At 44.4% G+C, this 20,686-nt stretch overlaps 1 protein-coding gene across 2 annotated transcripts in view; it reads right to left on the bottom strand.

Moving 5' to 3' along the window:
• PDE4D (phosphodiesterase 4D) overlaps positions 1 to 20,686 on the bottom strand; it is a 687,791-nt gene that overhangs the window by 444,441 nt on the left and 222,664 nt on the right. Inside the window, exon 1 of one of the 2 annotated variants that reach the window (XM_056847945.1) lies at positions 14,880 to 15,165. The exons of the other annotated variant lie outside the window; for it this stretch is intronic. Coding sequence (XP_056703923.1) covers positions 14,880 to 15,151 — 272 coding nt within the window. The 5' untranslated portion in view covers positions 15,152 to 15,165. Of the gene's footprint in view, positions 1 to 14,879; positions 15,166 to 20,686 lie in introns of those variants that run through there. 2 annotated transcript variants of the gene reach the window in all.

Raw genomic sequence — 20,686 nt, 5'->3', positions numbered from 1 at the left:
CTCTACCACTTAAGGCAGAATCAGACCAGCTTACAATCACCTTCACTTCCCCTCCCCACAACAGACACCCTGTGAGGTAGGTGGGGCTAAGAGAGCTCTAAGGGAGCTGTGACTAGCCCAAGGTCACCCAGCTGGCTTCATGTGTAGGAGTGGGGAAACCAACCCAGTTCACCAGATTAGCCTCCACCGCTAATGTGAAGGAGTAGGGAATCAAACCCGGTACTCCAGTAAGAGTCCACCGCTCCAAACTACTGCTCTTAACTACTGCACCAGACAGAACATGGGTACCTGTCTCCCCCCCCCCAATGTGGCTCAAGCAGCCCAGGGGGGCATTTTCTGTTGGACAAATAGTGTGCATGGGAGAAAGGAAATAAGGCATACAACGCCCTGTTTCCCCTTGTCCTGATACAGATCGACCTCATGGGGCTGCTTTTTGCAGATCAATTAAATATTGGAGGACCTATGAATTGTCTCCCAAGCATCACATGTTGAGGGGGTTCATATAAAGCACAGCATAAGCAATTGCGAGTGGGACCTGAATTATCCCAATGCCCACAGTTTCCTCCCCCAAAACTGCTTCACATCGGCTCTTGCTAGTCTGGTCCTCAGTCATGGTTTGCCAATGCACCTTAGGCAAGTCACTGCCCTATAGCCTATTCTTCATCATGGGATAAACTCATATATGTTATCCCGAATGACCTTTAGGAGAAGGAGGCACAAAAATGTGATAAGTAATGGTAATTTGGCTGATTTGTATGGTCATCTCTCGTATACAGAGCAGTTCTACCTGGCAGGAGTCTTGGTCATCATTCTAACTCTTTTCATATTCTTCTTGGGATTTTGCTAAGAATTCACACTGGGGGATGTTCTGGTAGGGTTGCCACCTGTTAATCTGTTATAGTTGCAAAAATCATAAACAGACCGATTTATTGTACTTTTTGTTTTGTCGGACATATGCTGGGTACGGTAAGTTGTGTGCTTCTCTATATCAGTAAGCTGCAAGATCTAAGTCAAGATGAGAATCTTTATTGTAATCTGGCCCAAAGACAGTTACAGAGCTTTCATCAAGGGAGAAGGAAATAGTTGAAACGTGTAAAGGCCAAATACATGCTGTGGATCTTCAATCCTCCAGCACAATCTCTGGCCACCATGCTGTGACACCTTCCAAATGACAATATATGGGCTGTGCTCTCTTCCAGCTAATCACTTAAATAATAACTGGCAGCACATGCTGCTTTATTTCTGTAATTCTTTCAGTTTGCAATGAAACCTTGAATACATACTGTTACTGTTAGCCTAGACAACCACTCCACGTGTTAATTATATATGCAAAGAAACCCTGCTACAGAAGGCCCACTGCAGCAGACAGAGGTGACAGGCCTTGCTACCCAATTCTATACATATATGAAGCTGCTTTATACTGAGTCATACTATGGAGAATGGCTAGGGTTGCCAACCTCCAGGTATAACTGGAGACCACCCGCTATGACAACTGACCTCCAGCTGATAGAGATCAGTGCACCTGGAGAAAATGGCTGCTTTGGCAATTGGACGCTATGACATTGAAGTACCTCCCTTCCTCAAACCCCGCCCTCCTCAGGCTGCGCCCCAAAAATCTCCAGGTATTTCCCAACCCGGAGCTGGCCCTTCACCCACAGCTTTCTTTCATAGTTCACTGCACTGCACCTACGTTGCCAGGTTGTCATAAGAAAACAATGTTTGTCTCTCAGGGCTAATAAGTCTCTACGAACAATCTAGCAGGCTGTAGGACAAGAAGATGGCCCCTTACCTTGATGTGGCTGATCTAGATCCATGCCACAGTAACATTGTCACTAGACTACAGTAATACACACTATATGTCTCCCCTTGAAGTCATCTCGAAGACTCTAGTTATGCAGAACACCGCAGTATGGCAATTATTGGCAGCTAGACAGAGCATAGATATTATTCCCATTGTGCAGTCACTCCATTGGCTGCCCATCAGTTACAGGGCTTAATTTAAGGAATCGACTATCACTTACAAAGCCCTTCACAGTCTTGATCCCTCTCATACCAGGAGGATCACCTCTCTCCCTATGCCTCGCTGTCACAGCTTCACTCAGAGCAGGGCCTTTTGCAGATGCCACCCTGTAAATGGGCAAAGTTAACAACTACCTGTAAATGTGCCTTTTCTGTTGTGGCCCCCACTCTTATGGGATGGCCTCCCTGATGAGGTCAGGAAGGCTACCACCCTTGAACTATTCAAGTGGGCTTTTTTTTAACCTAGGCAATAGGGCCGAACTGTAATGAAACTGTTCAGAAAGATGCTTGGTTAAAGGGTTTGGGACTGCCGAGTATACCATTGTGTATAGTTCATACTGTCTGTTGCTGTAAATAGGATCCTATTATGTATTTTTTGCATAATTTAATGCATCATGTTAATGCTTATGCTTTGTTTCAGCTCTAATTCAGATTTCTGGTTGGTTCCAGATTTTTGCAATCCCAGTCTTATTGCACATCTCATTCTGTTGACTGTGTTGATTTATTCTGTGTAATCCACCTTGACTCCCAGTAAGAAAAGTGGACTATAAATAATGTAAATAAACAAAAATAAATATATTAAAAATAAGTTGACATCCAGATACCCAGATAAGGGCAGTCAATCACACAGACATGCAAATGGAACCTGCCAGTGCAAGATCAAAGGAGGGAGAAATCCCATTTGAATCAGATATGTGTGTGTGTGTGTGTGTGTTAAGTGCCGTCAAGTCACTTCCGACTCATGGCGACCCTATGAATGAAAGTCCTCCAAAATGTCCTATCTTTGACAGCCTTGCTCAGATCTTGCAAATTGAAGGCTGAGGCTTCCTTTATTGAGTCAATCCATCTCTTGTTGGGTCTTCCTCTTTTCAGATATGGGGAGGGGGAAATCAAAGAAGAGTAAGGTGACCTCCTCCTGTTGAACAGGAAGAAAAGAAAGTTCTTCCCAGCTAATGGGGGTTGCAGGTTATAAATTCTCTGGACACCAATGGGAATCTCTCTCTTCCCATGCTTGCTTACATTGTTCTCATCTTTGGAATCATGCTGGCTGACATGAAGGACTCCCTGGGACTCCATTTTGACCATGTGTAGTCACACAATGGGAAGAAGCACATACCTCAAACTTAAGGTAATGGAACTTATTTGAGGGACTATACCTTCCAGGTATAGTGCCTGTTCCTTTAAATACATCTATTTAGGTACAGAGGTAGACAATGGCAAACCACCTCCAAACGTCTCATGTCTTAAAAACCTTATGAAGTCATCATAAGTCAGCTGTGACTGGATGGCACTTTAGACACACACACAGATATTAGGGACAAGTCCAGTCAGGGCAAAACAGACTGTAGTTTGCCATTTTCTTTTCCATCTTTTGCTCAGTCCAGTTGCCTTAGTTTAAGTAATCTGGACTGCATGTATTATACTTTTATTAGACCTTTATAACTTGAACAGTGGAAGTCTGGTTCCACGGGGGAGGGGCCATGGCTCAGTGGTAGAGCATCTGCTTGGCATGCAGAAGGTCCCAGGTTCATTCCCTAGCATCTCCAGTTAAAGGGACCAGGCAAGTAGGTGATATGAAAGACCTCTAACTGAGGCCCTGGAGAGCTGCTGCGGGTCTGAGTAGACAATACTGACTTCGATGGACCAAAGGTCTGATTCAGTATAAGGCAATTTCATGTGTTCATGTGGCTTCTGTATCCCACCAATACCACGTCCTACTCTCAAACAGGTTACCAAAGGCAAAGTAAGAAAAGGAGGCATGTTGACTCCTTCATCCTTGAGTGAGTGAAAGGGTATCTGCTCATTCCCACTGGAGCTTGGGAAAACAAGGCGGTGAATGGAGTAAGGAGGCAGAGCCAGTGTGAGGCTCTAAGAGCTTAGAGGGTTGGGATCCCACTCCCACAGCCAGTTATACTCTACATATTGAGTGGGTGGAAGCCAAAGAAAGGGTCAATCTGGGACTAGAGGGAAGTACAGTAGGTGAGTCACCAAGCAGTGACTTGGAGCAGTCTCGAAATGTCCAAATTCCCAACAAGGAAGGAGCCTGGTGCCTAGAGAGGGCCAGGCGATCCCTCCACACATACCATTAATTCATCTAATTCAGCATTGTCTACTCTGATTAGCACCAATTTTCCAGGGCCTTGGGCATAGAAAGGCTTTTCTCAACTCCAGTTCTTCTAACTGTAAATGACAGAGATTGAATGAGAGACATTTGGCCTTCAAAACATGTGGCCTGAATGCTGGCCACTTCCAAATAATACCTAATTTTCTTGTTCCATACAAGGTAGAGAATGGGAAAACTACTTATCTGCACATCAAAGGATAAAGGAGACTCATAAGTGGAAGCATCTTTTGCATCCGAAAGGTTATTCGCTTTATTCCTGGCAACGAAGACTTTGTACACAATGGCAAGACTGCATTTGTGAAAATGAATACCTACATAAAGAAATTCCAGCAGCAGGGTGAGATAAACCTTTTAGCACATGCTCCTCTGATCAAACTCCTCCTTTTCCTTCAGTTTTTCAACTGACCATCCACATCATCATGTTTTTGTTAGTAATACCTCTAGCACAGGTAACAAGATACTTCAGTGTAACCAGGGCTTATGAAGATGTCTATTGTCCATGACATATGTAAGAATCTGAATGAAAAAATATTTGCTCAGCTGCGAAAATGAGAATTTACCTAGTACAAATAAACCAATGACATTATCAAGGCAGGGACTATTTACATAGAACCTGCTAGAATGGCGCTCCAATCCACTGGGGACTCCTAAGTAATATAATTGCATAAATGATCAAGCATAGCAGCAATAATTTATTTGCATTCTGCTACAGGCATAGCAAGATATGCAAGAAAGATGGGTGCTGACCAAGATACTTGCAGTCCAGGAACATACTGGGAAGCTAAAATGGCCCATGCTAGGAAAAGTTGAGGGCAGCAGGAAAAGAGGAAGACCCAACAAGAGATGGACTGACTCAATAAAGGAAGCCACAGCCTTCAATTTGAAAGATCCGAGCAAGGCTGTCAAAGATAGGACATTTTGGAGGACTTTCATTCATAGGATCGCCATGAGTTGGAAGCAACTTGACAGCACTTAACACACACACAAAATGGCCCAGGAAAAATTAAGGAGAGCAGCCTCTGGGGTGGTACCATTCTGCATAGACGGCATCCCTCAGCTCAGACCAGTGCAACAGCACCAACAATGTATAGGGTTGCCAGCTCCAGGTTGGGAAATACCTGGAGATTCGGGAGCGGAGCCTGAGGAGGGTGGGGTTTGGGGAGGGGAGGGACTTTTGCCAAAGCGTCCAAAGAGTCCAATTGCCAAAGCGGCCATTTTCTCCAGGTGAACTGTTCTTTATTGGCTGGATATCAATTGTAATGGCAGGAGATCTCCAGTTAGTACCTGGAGGTTGGCAACCCTAGTGACAGAGGCCGTCCAAGACAGCAGTCCATGGGAACCTTCCCAGCAAGTTAAATGGCCAGTCTGCCTCAGTTACAGGCTGAGGCGGGTGGGACTAAATACACTGAGTTCGAGAATGGCTTTAAAAAAATGGCTTTCTTTCCCAAAAATAATCGCCGGAGCTTGTTTTTCAAGAGGGATTACTGCATGAGGAATCGAGAGAAGGCTCTTTCATCTTTTTCCTCACCACCATTTTCTTGCTGAAAAAATGCCCCCCAAGCTGCTTTTAGTCCACTGGGGGGGGGGGAGTATTGATACCTGCTTCTACCCTGCTGAGAAAAATATGAGACATGTCTTTCTTTTCACAGTAGGGTTAAAAGCCACTCAACAGTAACGTTTTCCAGTCAAAAACGACAGCTGAGGAAAGAGTGAAAGAACCTTTCCTCTCCCTTATCCTTGCGCTACTGTTCTCTTAAAAAAAAAAATCAACCGTAGCATCTGCATTTGGAAAAGAAACAACACAAAACAATCACAGGCCTAAACATAATATGTAGTTCTGTCCTAAAAATACACCAAAATACCAAGTTAGTAAATGTGCCCATTGGCTGGGGTGGCAGCTAGCCTTTTATTTGCGAACAAGTAATATATGGCACTTATTATACTCTTCATGGTGATCATTCCAGAGAGTAGCAGTGTTGTTCTGCAGTTGAAGAGCTAGATTCAATCCTGGTAGCACCTTCAGAGATCAACAAGATCTTCAGGTATAAACCTTCGAGTCACAGCTCCCTTTGTCATATCTGACAGCTTATGGGTCTCTAACACCTGGAGGCTGGCAACCCTAACTGAAGGGAAGCCTAGCCATTTTGGGAAGCAGATTCCATAGAAATCCATCTTGTTTGACCACAAGCAGTGACATCTCCCTTTTTAAAGTGATCACTTACCAATGAGGTCTGTGCATAAAGCTTATCAAGAAATAACTAAAACCCTTTAGGCTGTAGCTCACTTTCTCAGTGGCATTAAGTTGGTGCTCACTGAACAGCCCACCCTGCCAGCGGGACTTTCTTCCTCATGCACTTACCACCTTGGCATCTTAGTGTTAAAGTAAATGAAACAATATTAGCAAAGGGGAGGGATGTGGGATGGTACCACAATGCCAACTGAAATGGCACATCTGGTTCAATGCCCCTTTCTGTGTATTGAACTGATATTTATAATAGAAAAGCCAAGCAGTAAAATATCTTTGTCTTTATACATGTGTGTGTGTGTGTGTGTGTGTGTGTGTGTGTGTGTGTGTGTGAGAGAGAGAGAGAGAGAGAGAGAGAGAGAGAGAGAGAGAGAGAGAGAAACAGGCACACAAGAGGCAGACACACACTGTAAACATGGGTGCCCACATACACCTCCAAGTGGTTAAGAGCGGTGGTTTGGAGCAGTGGAGTCTGATCTGGAGAACCGGGTTTGATTCCCCACTCCTCCACATGAGCAGCAAATGCTAATCTTCTGAACTGGATTTGTTTCCCCACTCCTACACATCTGCGGCGGTCGCTAATCTGGTGAACCGGGTAGGCTTCCCCACTCCTACATATGAAGCCATCTGGGTGACCTTGGGCTAGTCACAGCTCCCTTAGAGCTCTCTCAGCCCCACCTACCTCACAGGGTGTCTGTTGTGGGGAGGGGAAGGTGATAATACCGTAAGTCGGTTTGATTGTTCCTTAAGTGGTAGGAAAAGTCGGCATATAAAAACCAACTCTTCTCCTCCTTCTCCTTTCATGATTGTTTTTCAAGTCATAAAAGAATTTAGACATTTCCACTACATTTTACTTATAAAAAGGTAACATCGGTCATGTGTCCCTAAGTCAGAAATTCAGAATTGGACAAATTAGTACATTGCAAGGACATTTGTGCAATGTGTCTCTGGGCACCTAGGTCACAAAAATACATTGCAGAAGTGAGGAAAGGGGGATCACTCAGTGTTGGAGGTGCAAGTTTTGCACTCACTAGAAAAAAATGTTTTGCTCAGTTTCAAGCAGAAAGTACATAAGGGCAGCCTATGAATCAGAAAGGGGTCCCTTGAGGGTCTGGAGAAATGAAAGGCAAAAAGGTAGCTTTTGAGAACTGTACATGAATGATGCACTCACTGGTTGGCCAAGATCAGGGAGGGAACACCAGATCGTAACTAAAGAGGAACCAGAAGCCAAGAAGCATGGAGAAAGAGCTGGAAAAAGGATACCCCAGCAGCATAAAAGAGATCTGATTTGCTGGACAACTTGGCAGCCGCAAAAGGGCAAAGAAACAAGTTGAGCTAAAATAAATTGTTTTGTCTTACAAATCTGCCAGAATAGGAAACAGACTAGCTAGGTTTAGCTGGCCATGTTTTCCCTTGCTATTTTCTTACATAGAATGTTCTTATAATTTTCATGTATGCTGCTAAAAAAAAAAACCAACAACTTTTTTTTAGTGTATGTTAATGTGCTTTTTGGAAGGCACCATGGTATAGCCCAAACTCCTCAGATCTCAGCTAAGCAAGGTTGGTATTTGGATGGGAGACTACCAAGGAAGGCTATGCAGAGGAAGGGAATGGCAAACCACCTCTGCTTCCCACTTGTCTTGAAAGCCCCTTAAGTCAATTGCCCCAATCAGGCTCATACCCCGAAAATCTTGTTGCTCTCTAAGGTACTACTGGATGCCAATTTAGCCTCAGTGGGATAGACCTGAATAAGATTTGAGTATACCTGCTTAGGACTGCTCCTTATGTCTGACACTTGTTTCCCACTCTATGAATAATATGATCTAATAGTTGAGTCTTATAAGAAACCTACCTATAAGAAGACGTTGCTGAACAGAGGCAGCTGAGAGAAAAAATTGACTTCCACCTAGTGACAGCAATAAATGCCATTGGAAGGGGAGAGCTGAAAGAAGCCTCAGCATCCTGTCTACGAGAGTACAGTACAGAACACTTAACGAAGTCTACTGGTCGCTATTGTTATGAAGATTCAGTGGGGACTTGTACCCCTGAGACAGAGAGGGAGGAACAGGATAGGAAACAGAGCCATATGAAAAGTGCAGGCCTTTGGGGAGGTAGAAGGCAGTTCACTCCGATTCTTGTGCCCCGGTGCATGAGGAAACCCTTTTGAGCAGGAAGCCTACACAGGAGTAAGGCCTGCAGGGGAACAGACCTACTCATGATCCAGGAACAGAAAGAAAGTAGTGGGAGTAGCTGGGGAACTGCAGATAAAAGGCAGAGGAAGGTGAGCTTGAGGAGGAAATACTTTGCCTCACCTCCTTCCTCACAATAGTGAAAATAAAATCTTGGGTGTTAATTTTTTATTTTGAGCTTCCAGAGATATCTAGCTTATCTATGTTGTAGTAGAAAACAGCAAGAGTCCAGCAGCACCTTAAAGACTAACTAAGGTGCTACTGGACTCTTGCTCTTTTCTACTACTGCAGACAGACTAACACGGCTACCCACTGTGAATTATCGATGTTTGTAACAGATAATCCTGCTAAGAGCCAGTGTGGTGAAGTGGTTAGAGTGTTGGACTAGTACCTGGAAGACCCAGACACTCATTAGATGACCATGGGCCAGTCACACACTCTCAGCTAACCTACCTCAAATGGTAGTGGCAGTTCATATATCCAGGCTGATAGATCATGGCAGCAGTCAATGAAATTTGGGACAACGGTTTAGTTCAGGATATGAATTTCTCCCGTTCACAATGCTTGGCCACATTCCAAATGGAGTACTACACCCCAACCCAAGTTGTCCTTCAGCTTGGATAATGATTTGAGCCAGAGAAGGACTCCCCATTTCCAGCCAAACTGCTTCCTTCCTCCTTCACCTACTGGACTTAGCAACAGTTGTAGAAACAGAGGCTGGGGCAGCTGAGAGAGAGGGCTGAAAGGTCAATGTTCTGCCCAACTCACTATAAGTGGAACATTAGCATCCCTGACAGCCAAGAATGCTAGGAGATGTAGTTTTCCTATTGCATCTGAACCTATTCATTTCAACGGAGGCAGCAGTTCCTCCTGGCCAGGATGATTAAGTCACAAAAAGGCTCAAGGAGCATTAAGAGAGTAGACAATAAAAGGCCTCATGACATTTATTACCAGTAAATGAAAATTGATGGCAGTGAATTCATTATTACTACTACTACTGAAAGAAGACCTTGGAAGTGATTGTTGACAGCTCCCTACAAACATTGAGCTTAATCGTCTTCAGTTTTCAGAAAGAGTTATTAGAGAAGGGATAGAAATCAATATGCATAATATTATATAATGCACCTACATAAATCAACGAGGAGCTGATATTTTAAGTATTGAGTGCAGTCCTGGCTGCCCTGACTCAAACAGAATATTCAGAAGCTGGGAATAGTTCTGTAATTAAGGACAAAGTTGACCTGTAAGAACTGTCTGCTGTCAAGACAGTGATGGTCAACCACATAAATGATCTCGGCAGAACCAAACAGCAGTATAAGGGGTCATTTGGTAGGATGTCCAAATACATTTTTAGGACATACAACTGAAATTGCCAGAGGGCAGGAAGTGGTCTGACAGGCCTCGTGTATTCTATTAGATGCATTTCCTGTTATAAACTTCTTCAACTATTCATGATTGGCTCTAGAACGAACAGGATTTTATCCAATAGGGAAGTTCTTCAGATATAAACTAAACAATGTGACAACTTGAAGCGGTATGACACAGGACAAATAACTTGGTTGAGATAAATACCTTGGTTCATCACAAAGTCCATATGTGCTTACACAAATAAGATGGTCAACTTAATATTATAAACTCAGTGCTCACTTACATGTCTATGGGGTGTGTTGTAGTTGTGGGGAAGAGTCCTTGAAATCTTGCACATGGAGGCTCATGTTGAACATATTCTCCATACAGGGAGCCACGTGCTAGATTTTATATATATATATACCCGTATTTTCCGGCGTACAAGACGACTGGGCGTATAAGACGACCCCCCATTTTTACAATTTAAAATTTAGAGATTGGGATTGTCCCGAGTCCGCGGCCTAGGGTCGGCCCTCAGGACTGTGCCCCAACCCCGCGGCCGCCCCCAGACCTCCTGGAGTGGCCCAACCCGAGTCCGCGGCCTGGGGCCAGCCCTCGGGACTGCGCCCCAACCCCGCGGCCACCACCAGTCCTCCTGGGGCGGCTCAACCCCCGGGGACATGGACAGAGCGGAGACGGCTCCCCAGGGAGATTCTCCAGTCCGGCTTGGAATTCAGCATCCAGCGTATAAGACGACACCCGGCGTATAAGACGACCCCCGACTTTTGAGAAGATTTTCCTGGGTTAAAAAGTAGTCTTATACGCCAGAAAATACAGTATATAAAATATATAAAATATATATGGAAACCTCCCTCGAAAAAAGAACCACCTCAAAAACTTTGGTTGTAGAACAGTTTCTAAAATATTTAACATAAATTAGATCACGCTTATTAATATAAACTGAATCTTATATATTATGGTAGACAACCAACTCACCATAGACTGGGAACAGCTACCTGCAAACCTTTCCCACAGTCACCCAGATGGTTGTGTGAACTGCAGTTACAACTGAGCAGCACCAACTATTTATTTGTATACTTCATTTATAACTGGCCTTTCTCACTGACACTCAAGGTGGATTACAAAATATTTTTTAAAAACTTCAATCAGACAGCATAAGACAGCATCTAGTGAATTAAAGGGGTTGCAGCACCTTTGAGGAAAGCCTGAAGAGTCTGGGGGTTTTCAGTTCAGAAGAAAGATGACTAAGGGCAAACACAATAGAGTTATATAAAATTATACATGAAGAGGAGACAGCGACAGAAATTTTCTCCCTATGTCATAATACTAGAATGTAGTAGTATGCAAGAGAGCCAGCATGGTGTAGTTGTTTGGAGTGGTGGACTCTGATCTGGAGAACTGGGTTTGATTCCCCTCCTCCACATGAGTGGCAGAGGCTAATCTGGTGAACTGGAATTATTTTCCCCACTCCTACACATGAAGCCAGCTGGGTGACCTTGGGCTAGTCACAGCTCTTAGTGCTCTCTCAGTCCCATCTACCTCACAGGCTAATCTGGTGAACCAGGTTGGTTTCCCCACTCCTACACATGAAGCCAGCTGGGTGACCTTGGGCTAGTCACACTCTCTCAGCCCCACCTACCTTACAGGGTGTCTGTTTTGGGGAGGGGAAGGGAAGGTGATTGTAAGCCGGTTTGATTCTTCCTTAAGTGGTAGAGAAAGTCAGCATATAAAAACTAACTACTACTACTCTTCTTCTTCTAGGTTCAGAACAGCCAAAAGGAAGTACTTCTTCAGTAATTGAGCAGTAAAATTCTAGGATTAACTGCCAGTGGACAGTAGGGCTAAAAACACGGATAGCTTTAAAATGGGAATTAGAGAGGTTGATGGAGGATAGGTTCATTAGCAGCTACTAGCCATGGTGACCAAAGCAAAGCTCCACAGGTAACACATTTCTGCATCGTAGTGCTAAGAGCCAACTAAGGGGAAAGCCTTACCCTCTTTTCCCTCCAAGAGCAACCTGGGTGGTCACTGTGCAAAACAGGAAGGTGGGCTAGATGGACCACTGGTCTGATCCAACTAAGCTGTTCTTATGTCCTCACAACTCTAGTAGAATTCTCATTTATTGCTTGTGCCAGCAGTACGATTTGACGCAGATGGCCCCAAAGTATCATCTTTATTCAACACACAAAGATGCAACAAAGAACTGCCATACATAGTCTGAGCTTCATCAGCAATGTATTCAATGTTTTATGGAATTGGCGTCAATTCATTCAGCAGTAAAAGTGCCACAGAAACAGGATGTTACTGTTTATAAAGAAGCAATCCCACTTATCCCCCTAAATAGTCTCTGGATAGAGTCCTTATTTTTGCACACCACGTACAAGTAATTGTTGTGTTGAGTTGTACAGCTGTCTTTCAATGTTATTTGGAACAAGAAAAGATAGACTAATCATGGAAGACAATCCCAGAAGAAGTCAAAACACATGCATTGCAAATGTGAGAGACATAGCATGAAGGAACTCTGGTCAGAACATATCATTTAGCCACCAGAAATCGATTAATACATTTGCAGTAATTAGGAGTTCTCAAGGGAGAGGAACAAATTTCTGAATCTTATTTCATCTATTTCAACATGGGCATATATTGAAAGACATTTGTTCCAGGGCAATGATTCTCCTGTGCAAAGACAGCAGCATCCCTTTTCCTAATACTGAATGGATGAGTCCATGCCTGATAGGAAAGCAACAGGGCCACCAACAGACAGGTGTTTCTTTATCCTGTGGGGATTCCTCATTTTACAAGGAAGACTCCTCCCTACCATGATGAAGGCTGAGATACTTGAAGTATGTAATAAGGACGATAGTGGACTGACAGTTAAGGAAGGAAAACAGAGAAACTGGTCAACAGTCAGCATTTCATGTTCCAGTGGTCATGCCAAGGGTGTAAGGTAGCTTCAGGTGTTCATGTATGTGTCCACTACGGGCAGAGCCTGCATGAACAGGTGCTCTGCTCACATACAGGAGAATGTGGATAAGTGGAAGTGGGGCTGTGAACAGGGGCACTGCCAGCATGCCCTCTTCTGCTCACATTCCTGGCATTTTGATATGTCCTTGGGTGTGTTGTGTACATGTCCCAGGTACCACATAATGTATATATCACACACATACAAATTCCATCTGTTGACAAGAGTACAGGTGGTTCTTTGAATTCTACCACTTTCTTTAGGAGCCAGGAAGATATGCCCTCCCTAACTTAATATATGTTATTTAAAGTTTTACATCCCACCTTTATATCAAATGATTCTCAAGGTGGGGTATCAGAAAAAATAGGTTAGATATTTATTAAAATATCAATATAGATTTCCCTTGTGGCTTATGGTTGCTTACAATGCCACATTTAAAAACATACAAAGTACAATAAAACCCCAGGTAACGCCCCCCTCTACCAAATTGCCTTTAGCTCATACCCCATGAAAAAACCTTAGCAAATAAAATGGCCTTAGGGCCTCCTAAACACTTGTAAAGATGGTGCCCTCTCATCTACTCAGGGAGCCTGTTTGAAAGGGTAGGAACTACTACAGAGAAAAGTATGGGCTCTGGTAAATGCCAGGTGGGCTACCTTAAGCCAGGGAACAGCCAATACATGGCAACCCAAAGACTTATAGTTGGCACACCGGAAAGTATGTGGAGAGGTGTTCCTTTTAGATATGCCAAAAATCCCATTGCTCAGCATCCCTTGGATGGATGGCCGGTGGCAGAAGCCAATGTCTTTCTCTTTATCTGCAGTCCCTAGGCAACTAGCATTCCACTAGAGCCTGCTAAAACCCATTAACGCTAATGAACACAAAAAAGAACGTACATTGTTTTGAGAGCTGTTTTAGCTCAAAAGCAAGTAATAAATATATAAAATAAATACACATTCAGTGATACACACATACACAAACCAGGATATGTCTACCCTTCTTCAGCAAACTGAAACAAATGAAATCAACATGAATGCAAGACCTGCTCTCTGACCAAAGCATATGATTCCTCTCCCCTTTCCATTACACCACCATTCTCAGTACCACGTTGCTATTTTTCCCCAAGAGAAAATGTTTGAATAAAAGCCAGCCAAATTTTTAAAACAGCAGAGCACATCAAACAGATGTCAAAACCATCAAAACAAAAGCCAGTGGACTATTCCCAGAGAAATACCTAAGCAACTGATTTTACTGGGAAAGAAAGAAATATACTAACATGACTGGCTGCTGTATACATATATGTATACATATGTATACATATAATACAGCCCCATATATATAAAAGCTGTTCCCTGGCTTAGGGTAGCCCACATATATATATATACACACACACATATAATAAGACTGTATTAACACAGACATAACCAAGTTATTCCCTTTCCTGTAGCCATTATTTGAATACATGGACCCGGAGGTTCATCACTGTCAGCTTGCCATCTCTGCTTCTATTTACCTTTCATATAGAAATATATCTCAGAATTTAACAACCTGAGTCAATGCTCTCCTACAAACACTCAGTACAGGGGGGTGAGCCCCCCCCCCAACATCATTCTAACTTTAGCAGTCAATCCAATAAATATGTTATTTTCATGCTCCTCCTATAAAACTGGCAGGAAAGAAGAAGAAAACAACCTTTAAAATATATCAGAAAGTAAAAGCAGTTTTGGCAAACACACCTGACTTCCCTTTTTTGTTATCTGGCACAGAGTTTATTTTGATCCACTTAAATAAGAGAAACGGCTTGAGAGGAACTGGATCCTTTCATAAATTTTTACCTCTTCTCTTGTCCTTACCGGCTGGAAGTTTTGTTTAATTCTTTGGAATCTGGCATTACAATTACTTTAAAAAAAAAAACCGCCAGGCCAAGCTAAAAAAGGGTATGTGTGGGGTGGAGAAGGATGCCAGTCTTACCAGGTGTGTGCCACGGTGAAGCGCCGCTGTTTCTGTATGTTGCTGCTCAAAAGCATCCTGCGCAAAAGCCGCGGAGAATTTCTCGGAGAAATGACCGGCGACAGTTTAGGGGAAACGGAAGAAGACTTCCTGGGCGTCCTGAGCTTGTCATTCTGCAACAGGTTCTCCCTCAGCGTCTTCACAAGATCCTCGTTGAGCCACGGGTTCTGACAATGCGGATTATCCACTTCAGGTACAGTCAAGGTGTCCGGGCTTGCTGTTTGCTGAGCCATCTTCCCAAAGCAACTGATATTAGGGAAGTCTCAATAAAGCAGTGTGATAATTTGCTTTTGCAGCTTTAATATATATATAGGGAGATAGTTCATTTGCTTGTCAGTCCTGAGCAACTGAGCAGAGCTTCGACTCCGATTCAGCCTGTCCGGCTTTCCGCATGGTTTTCCCTCCCCTCAGACTGTACAGATAACGAACAGTAATGGGGGGGGGGGGGAGAACACAAGCGATCTCCTCCACTGAGCCTGTCAGGCATTGCCACTCCTCTTCCAGCCAAAGACCATTCGCGGGCAGCCTCTACTTGCAAGTGAGCGCAGAGGGAAGGAACGGTGTGCTGCGAAAGAGCTTCTGTGCCCGAGCAACCAGGCTGCCTGTCAAAGTATTGGAACTAATGCACTGCAGCTGCCAGAGTGACTCCCGATTATGTAACACACACACACACACACACACACACAAAGTGCCGGAGGGAAGAGGTTTCAAACCCTCACGGCCTGTTCATTTTGTTCGGCTATTCTTCCCCCCTCTGATTATTTCTGCGTCTGAAGGGCGGGGATGGAAATGTTGGACATGTACTTCCTTTTTTTTTTTTTTTTTGGTGCCTGTTTGTTTGTTTCTCCGTTTCCCTCCAACCTCTGCCCCCTCGTGCATTATTTCGTCAGCAAGTCAGAGCCCGTCGGAGAAACGTCAAACCAAAACACTGGCCCGGCAACATTTTTCTCGCTGACAGGAAGAAACCTTATTTTCTCCTCCAGTTTGCTCAGAAGCCCGAAATGGTCTTGGTATAAGGCACTGGTTCCCAACCAGGGGTCCGTGGACCCCCAGGGGTCCGCGAGAACTAAATTAAGGTCCGCAAAACAAAGTTATAAACTTATAATAAATTAATATTTTCAATTAAAAGTTCTCTATTATAATAATATATATTCAAATATTATTCTAAGTTTAATGTTTAACTAACAGTTATGATTAAAGTTTATTTTCAAATTCTCTGAATGTTTATTTTGAACCTTGGGGTCCCTGCACCGAACAAAAAAGTCCTAGTGGTCCCTGGTCAAAAAAAGGTTGGGAACCACTGGTATAAGGCAAACAGACACCTAGTAGCTGAAGCTTGTGGGCGGGGGGGGGGGGCAGACAAACCTTGCTCAAATGCAATCCCTACCAAAATTAAGGAGCCGGGGGGGGGGGGGCGCTACACAAAGGCAGGACAGACTTTCTACTTCAGGCACCAAAACATCTTGGGCTGGTCCCATGAGCAATACCAAACAAATCAGTGTATCTAATTGCTCCTGCACACAAACCAACCTAAAAAAACCATGTTGCTGAGTACAGCCAACTAATTAGATCATGCTAATTCCCAAGCCGGTAGCTTCCTGTAAGCATTAACTATTTCTTAAATGTTACAGTTATAGTTTTCAAATGGCTCAGAGTAATTAAGTTAATGTAAGCACCATGACTCCGGCTCTTTCCGATTATTAGATCTCATTCTGAACAAGGGATTCATGACTGCTCCAAACAATTACATACAGCTCCATTTTTTCTTGCAGACTAATTTATTGTCTTTTAAATAGCCCAAATGAATTTTGTTTTTGTTTTTCAGAACGACACCCAATGCTGCTTAGCTACAAAGAAAAGGAAAAAAGCTTTTATAAGCATCCTTAATTTTCTCAGGGTTGGCACTATGGGCCGAAAGTAAGGTTGGCAACCTCCAGGTGGTGGCTGGAGCTCTCCCGCTATTACAACTGATCTCCAGCCAACAGAGATCAGTTCACTGGAGAAAATGGCCGCTTTGGCAATTGGACTCTATGGCATTGAAGGCCCTCCCCTCTCCAAACCCCACCTTCCTCAGGCTTCACCCCAAAATCTCCAAGTATTTTCCAACCTGGAGCTGGCATCCCTAGCAGAAAGGCAAATTCTGTCCTGAGCTCACAACTCTTTACTACGTAACCTTCAGCATATGAATTTCGTATTTCAACCAATGAAGACTCCTATTTACTATTATTATTCATTATTATTAACAGCAACAGCAGCAGTGGCATTTACTTTCTGTTCAGTGGTCAATACAAGCTTATTATTGCTGGCCAAAATTGATCAAAAGATAAATATTTTTATATTCAACTGATTTTAGCTCAAAACAGCTAGATTCAAGTCTAATAGCACCTTAGAGATCAACAAGATTTTTGGGGTATACACTTTTGAGAGTTAAAGCTCCATACCTTGAAAATCTTGTGGGTCTCTAAGGTGCTACTGGATCCAGCTCTTCTATTGCAGACCAACATGGCTAACCAGCTGAAAAGAGTCATGCTTAGGGTTGCCAGGTCCCTCTTTACCAGCAGTGGGAGTTTTGGGGGGCAGAGCCTGAGGAGGGTGGGGTTTGGGGAGGGGAGGGACTTCAATGCCATAGAGTCCAATTGCCAAAGCAACCATTTTCTCCAGGTGAACTGATCTCTATCGGCTGGATAGCTCCAGGTTGGGAAATACCTGGATACTTCTAGGGCGGAGCCTGAGGAGGGCGGGGTTTGGGGAGGAGAGGGACTTCCCCTGGAGAAAATGGCAGCTTTGGAAGGCAGACTCTATGGCTGTGTTGGCGAACCTATGGCACGCCGAGCCCTCTCTGTGGGCACGCGCGGAGCCGTCGCGTCTGCCCCCTCCTCCGCCCCTCCTCGTGGCCTCGACGCATGTTTCCGCTGTGCCGCAGCCAACTTTGTCGCGGGGCGGCGGCCGAGGAGCTGCTGGCCTGGGCCAGCCGCGATGGCAGCTTCCTGGTGTGCAAGAGCGTGGCCGGCGCCTTCGCCCTCTGCCTGCTGTGAGTGGCCCTGGCCCCTTGGAGGCCGGGGGAAGAGGGGTTTCTCTCCCCCCCCCCGGTAGGCTGCGCTGTGATCGGTGGCGGCAAGTTGGGAATCACTCCCCCCTTTCCCTCCCCTCCCCTCGGAGCCCCCCTGAGTCAGGAGCTGCTACCAAGTGCGCCTCTCCGCTCGGCACCAGTCCCGCTCTGCACGCCGCAAAGGGGAGAGCAGCAGCGGCAGCAGCCGGCTTCTCCCCCAGGCCGATGGATACCGTATGCAGGAGGGCGATGGCGAAGCTCCGGAGCTGATTTCCACCTCCTCGCCCCCTGGCGCCGGCTTGGAAGGATGCGCGGCTTGGTTATGTTTTTTTGCAAAGCGCGTCTCGCCCAGGGTTTGCATTTCGCTGCAGGCAGCGGAGGGGAGCCGGACCGGAGGAACGGGGTGGGACAGCCCCCCCCCAACCCACTTTTGCAAACTTGCCACCCTTTGCACCCGCACGGCTTTTGCTGCCGGCGTGGGAAGCGCGCGAGCTTGCCCCCCTTACCCGGGGCGCGATGCAAAGGCGCCTCTTCCACTGCAACGCGGGAGGCTTTTTTGTGTGTGTTTGTGTCTTTGCATCGTTGGGGGGCGAGTTGCAAAAGTTCGCCTTGCGGGTTTTCATGCAAGCCTGCGGACGACTCGACCTTTCCTCGGGGGGGGGTGTCTCTCTCTCTCTTCCCCCCCCCATACACCCCGTTGCTGGGGCCCCTCACGCATTTTCCCCATCCAGATTCTGAAAACTCTGCATGGGGGGTTATTGGCCATTTATGAATGGGAGGTTTTGCCTTGGATTTGCCATTCAGAATTCCTTAAAAATGTGGAATTCTCTGCCAAATAATTTTAAGTCAATGAAAGCACTTGGGATTGCTTTCCTCACTTTGTTTGGATCATCTTATGCTTGTGAGCAGCTGTTTTCAGCTTTGAATTATATCAAATCTGACACCAGAAACAGACTAACAGATGACTTGAGTGCTGCATGTGTTGCTCTCAAACTTACAAAGTATGAGCCAAGGGTAGACAAATTATCAGCATGCACACAACAGCAAAAATCACATTAATTGTTCAAAAGCATGCCTTTCGATAAAAAGTTGTTTGTATCATTGAAAGCTCTGTTATTGTGTTTTTCTTTTAAGGCAAAAGATGTTAACGTATGAGTTGTTTTTTTCTAAACTAAAAACTCAGTATTCAGGTTAAATTGCCGCATTGGCACTCGACGATAAATAAGTGGGTTTTGGGTTGCAGTTTGGGCACTCGGTCTCTAAAAGGTTCGCCATCACTGCTCTATGGCATCAAATCCCTTCTGAGATCCCTTCTCAAACTCCGCCCTGCCCAGGCTCCACCCCCAAATCTCCAGGAACTTCCTAACCCTGAATTGGCAACCCTACTTGAAGGCCTTTTGCTACTGTTTCCCCTTCAGCAACCATTATTCAGTAGCACACTGCCATTAAACATGAAGCTTCCTTATCTTGCTTGGTATGGCTAATGTCTGTAGAGGTATGCTCCAAGAATTTGTCTAATTATCTTGAACGTCATCTAAATTAGTGGCCTTTACCACCACTGGGATCAAAGCCATTATCCTAAGATACTATCTATTCTATACTGCACATAGAGAGGGCAAGAGCTGCATGCTCAGGTAGGGCTTTTCTCTTTGTGTGCGTGCGTGCGTGTGCCGTGCTATAGAAAGAGCCAAAATTGCAAACAAACAAACAAAAAGCTAGCCCACAACTTCCACACATGTGAATATACTGCTTATTGCTTGAAGCCTCTCTACATTCAGTCCAGTGCTTTAATACCACCAGGCACATATGAAATTGTGAAGCTGTTTGACTTGGTGGACATAGTGGCTGGCATAATCAGCCATTACGTCACTAAAGAACATGCATTTAAGGTGCCGCCCACTATCAAATTACGCATGATGTCAGCACAAAGCAGCCTTGTACTAAGGTAGACCATTGGTTTATCTAGTTCGGTGTTGTATACATGACTAGCAGAAGTTCTCCAGAGATTCAGGCAAAGAAAGGCCTTTCCCAAAAGGTCCAAACTTTAACAGCGGATTGAAATTGGGAGCTTCTGTGTGCAAACCATGTACGAAGCATGCGCAAAGCAGGCTGTTCCCCAAACTAGCAACCAGCAACTTTTATATAATTTACTTTTATATAATTTATGGGGGCGTAAGGGCATATTTAAAGAGATGCCTGCATAAAAAATAAGGTATTTGTATAACTGGAAGTTTGCTTCAAGTTTTGCAAAACAAATTATCATCATTATTCGCTAGGAAGTTCCTGTATACATTGAAACATATTTCCACATCTGTTAGAAACATTCTGAATATTGGAAGATGTATTCTGGCCAACATTATGTCCACATTTCTTCATCAACCCTTAATCTAGTTGTCATTAAAAAGCAAAGTTGAAGAAGAAAGAATAAGCAAACTCTTTGTATTTATTAAAACGATCCTCAGTGACTTTTGTTTAAAAATCTGACAATGATTCAGCACAGTCATTTAAAGTGCTTGTATTTCATTATTTACCTTTGCAGCTTCTGCTATATTTGGAGGGTTGTATACTTGAGCATTTCAGAGTCTAGCACCCTTCATCCCTATTAGCCTAGCATCTGAAATCGGAGGAACTGAAGATTACCATTACAAAAGCTCACCTGCACTTATTTGTGCCTATGCTGAACGTTTTCCTAACACACAATAAAAACTCTCAAATTAAA

Source organism: Euleptes europaea, chromosome 4 (genome assembly GCF_029931775.1).
Source record: "Euleptes europaea isolate rEulEur1 chromosome 4, rEulEur1.hap1, whole genome shotgun sequence".
Lineage (NCBI taxonomy): Eukaryota > Metazoa > Chordata > Lepidosauria > Squamata > Sphaerodactylidae > Euleptes > Euleptes europaea.
This window is presented reverse-complemented; position numbering and strand designations above follow the sequence as displayed.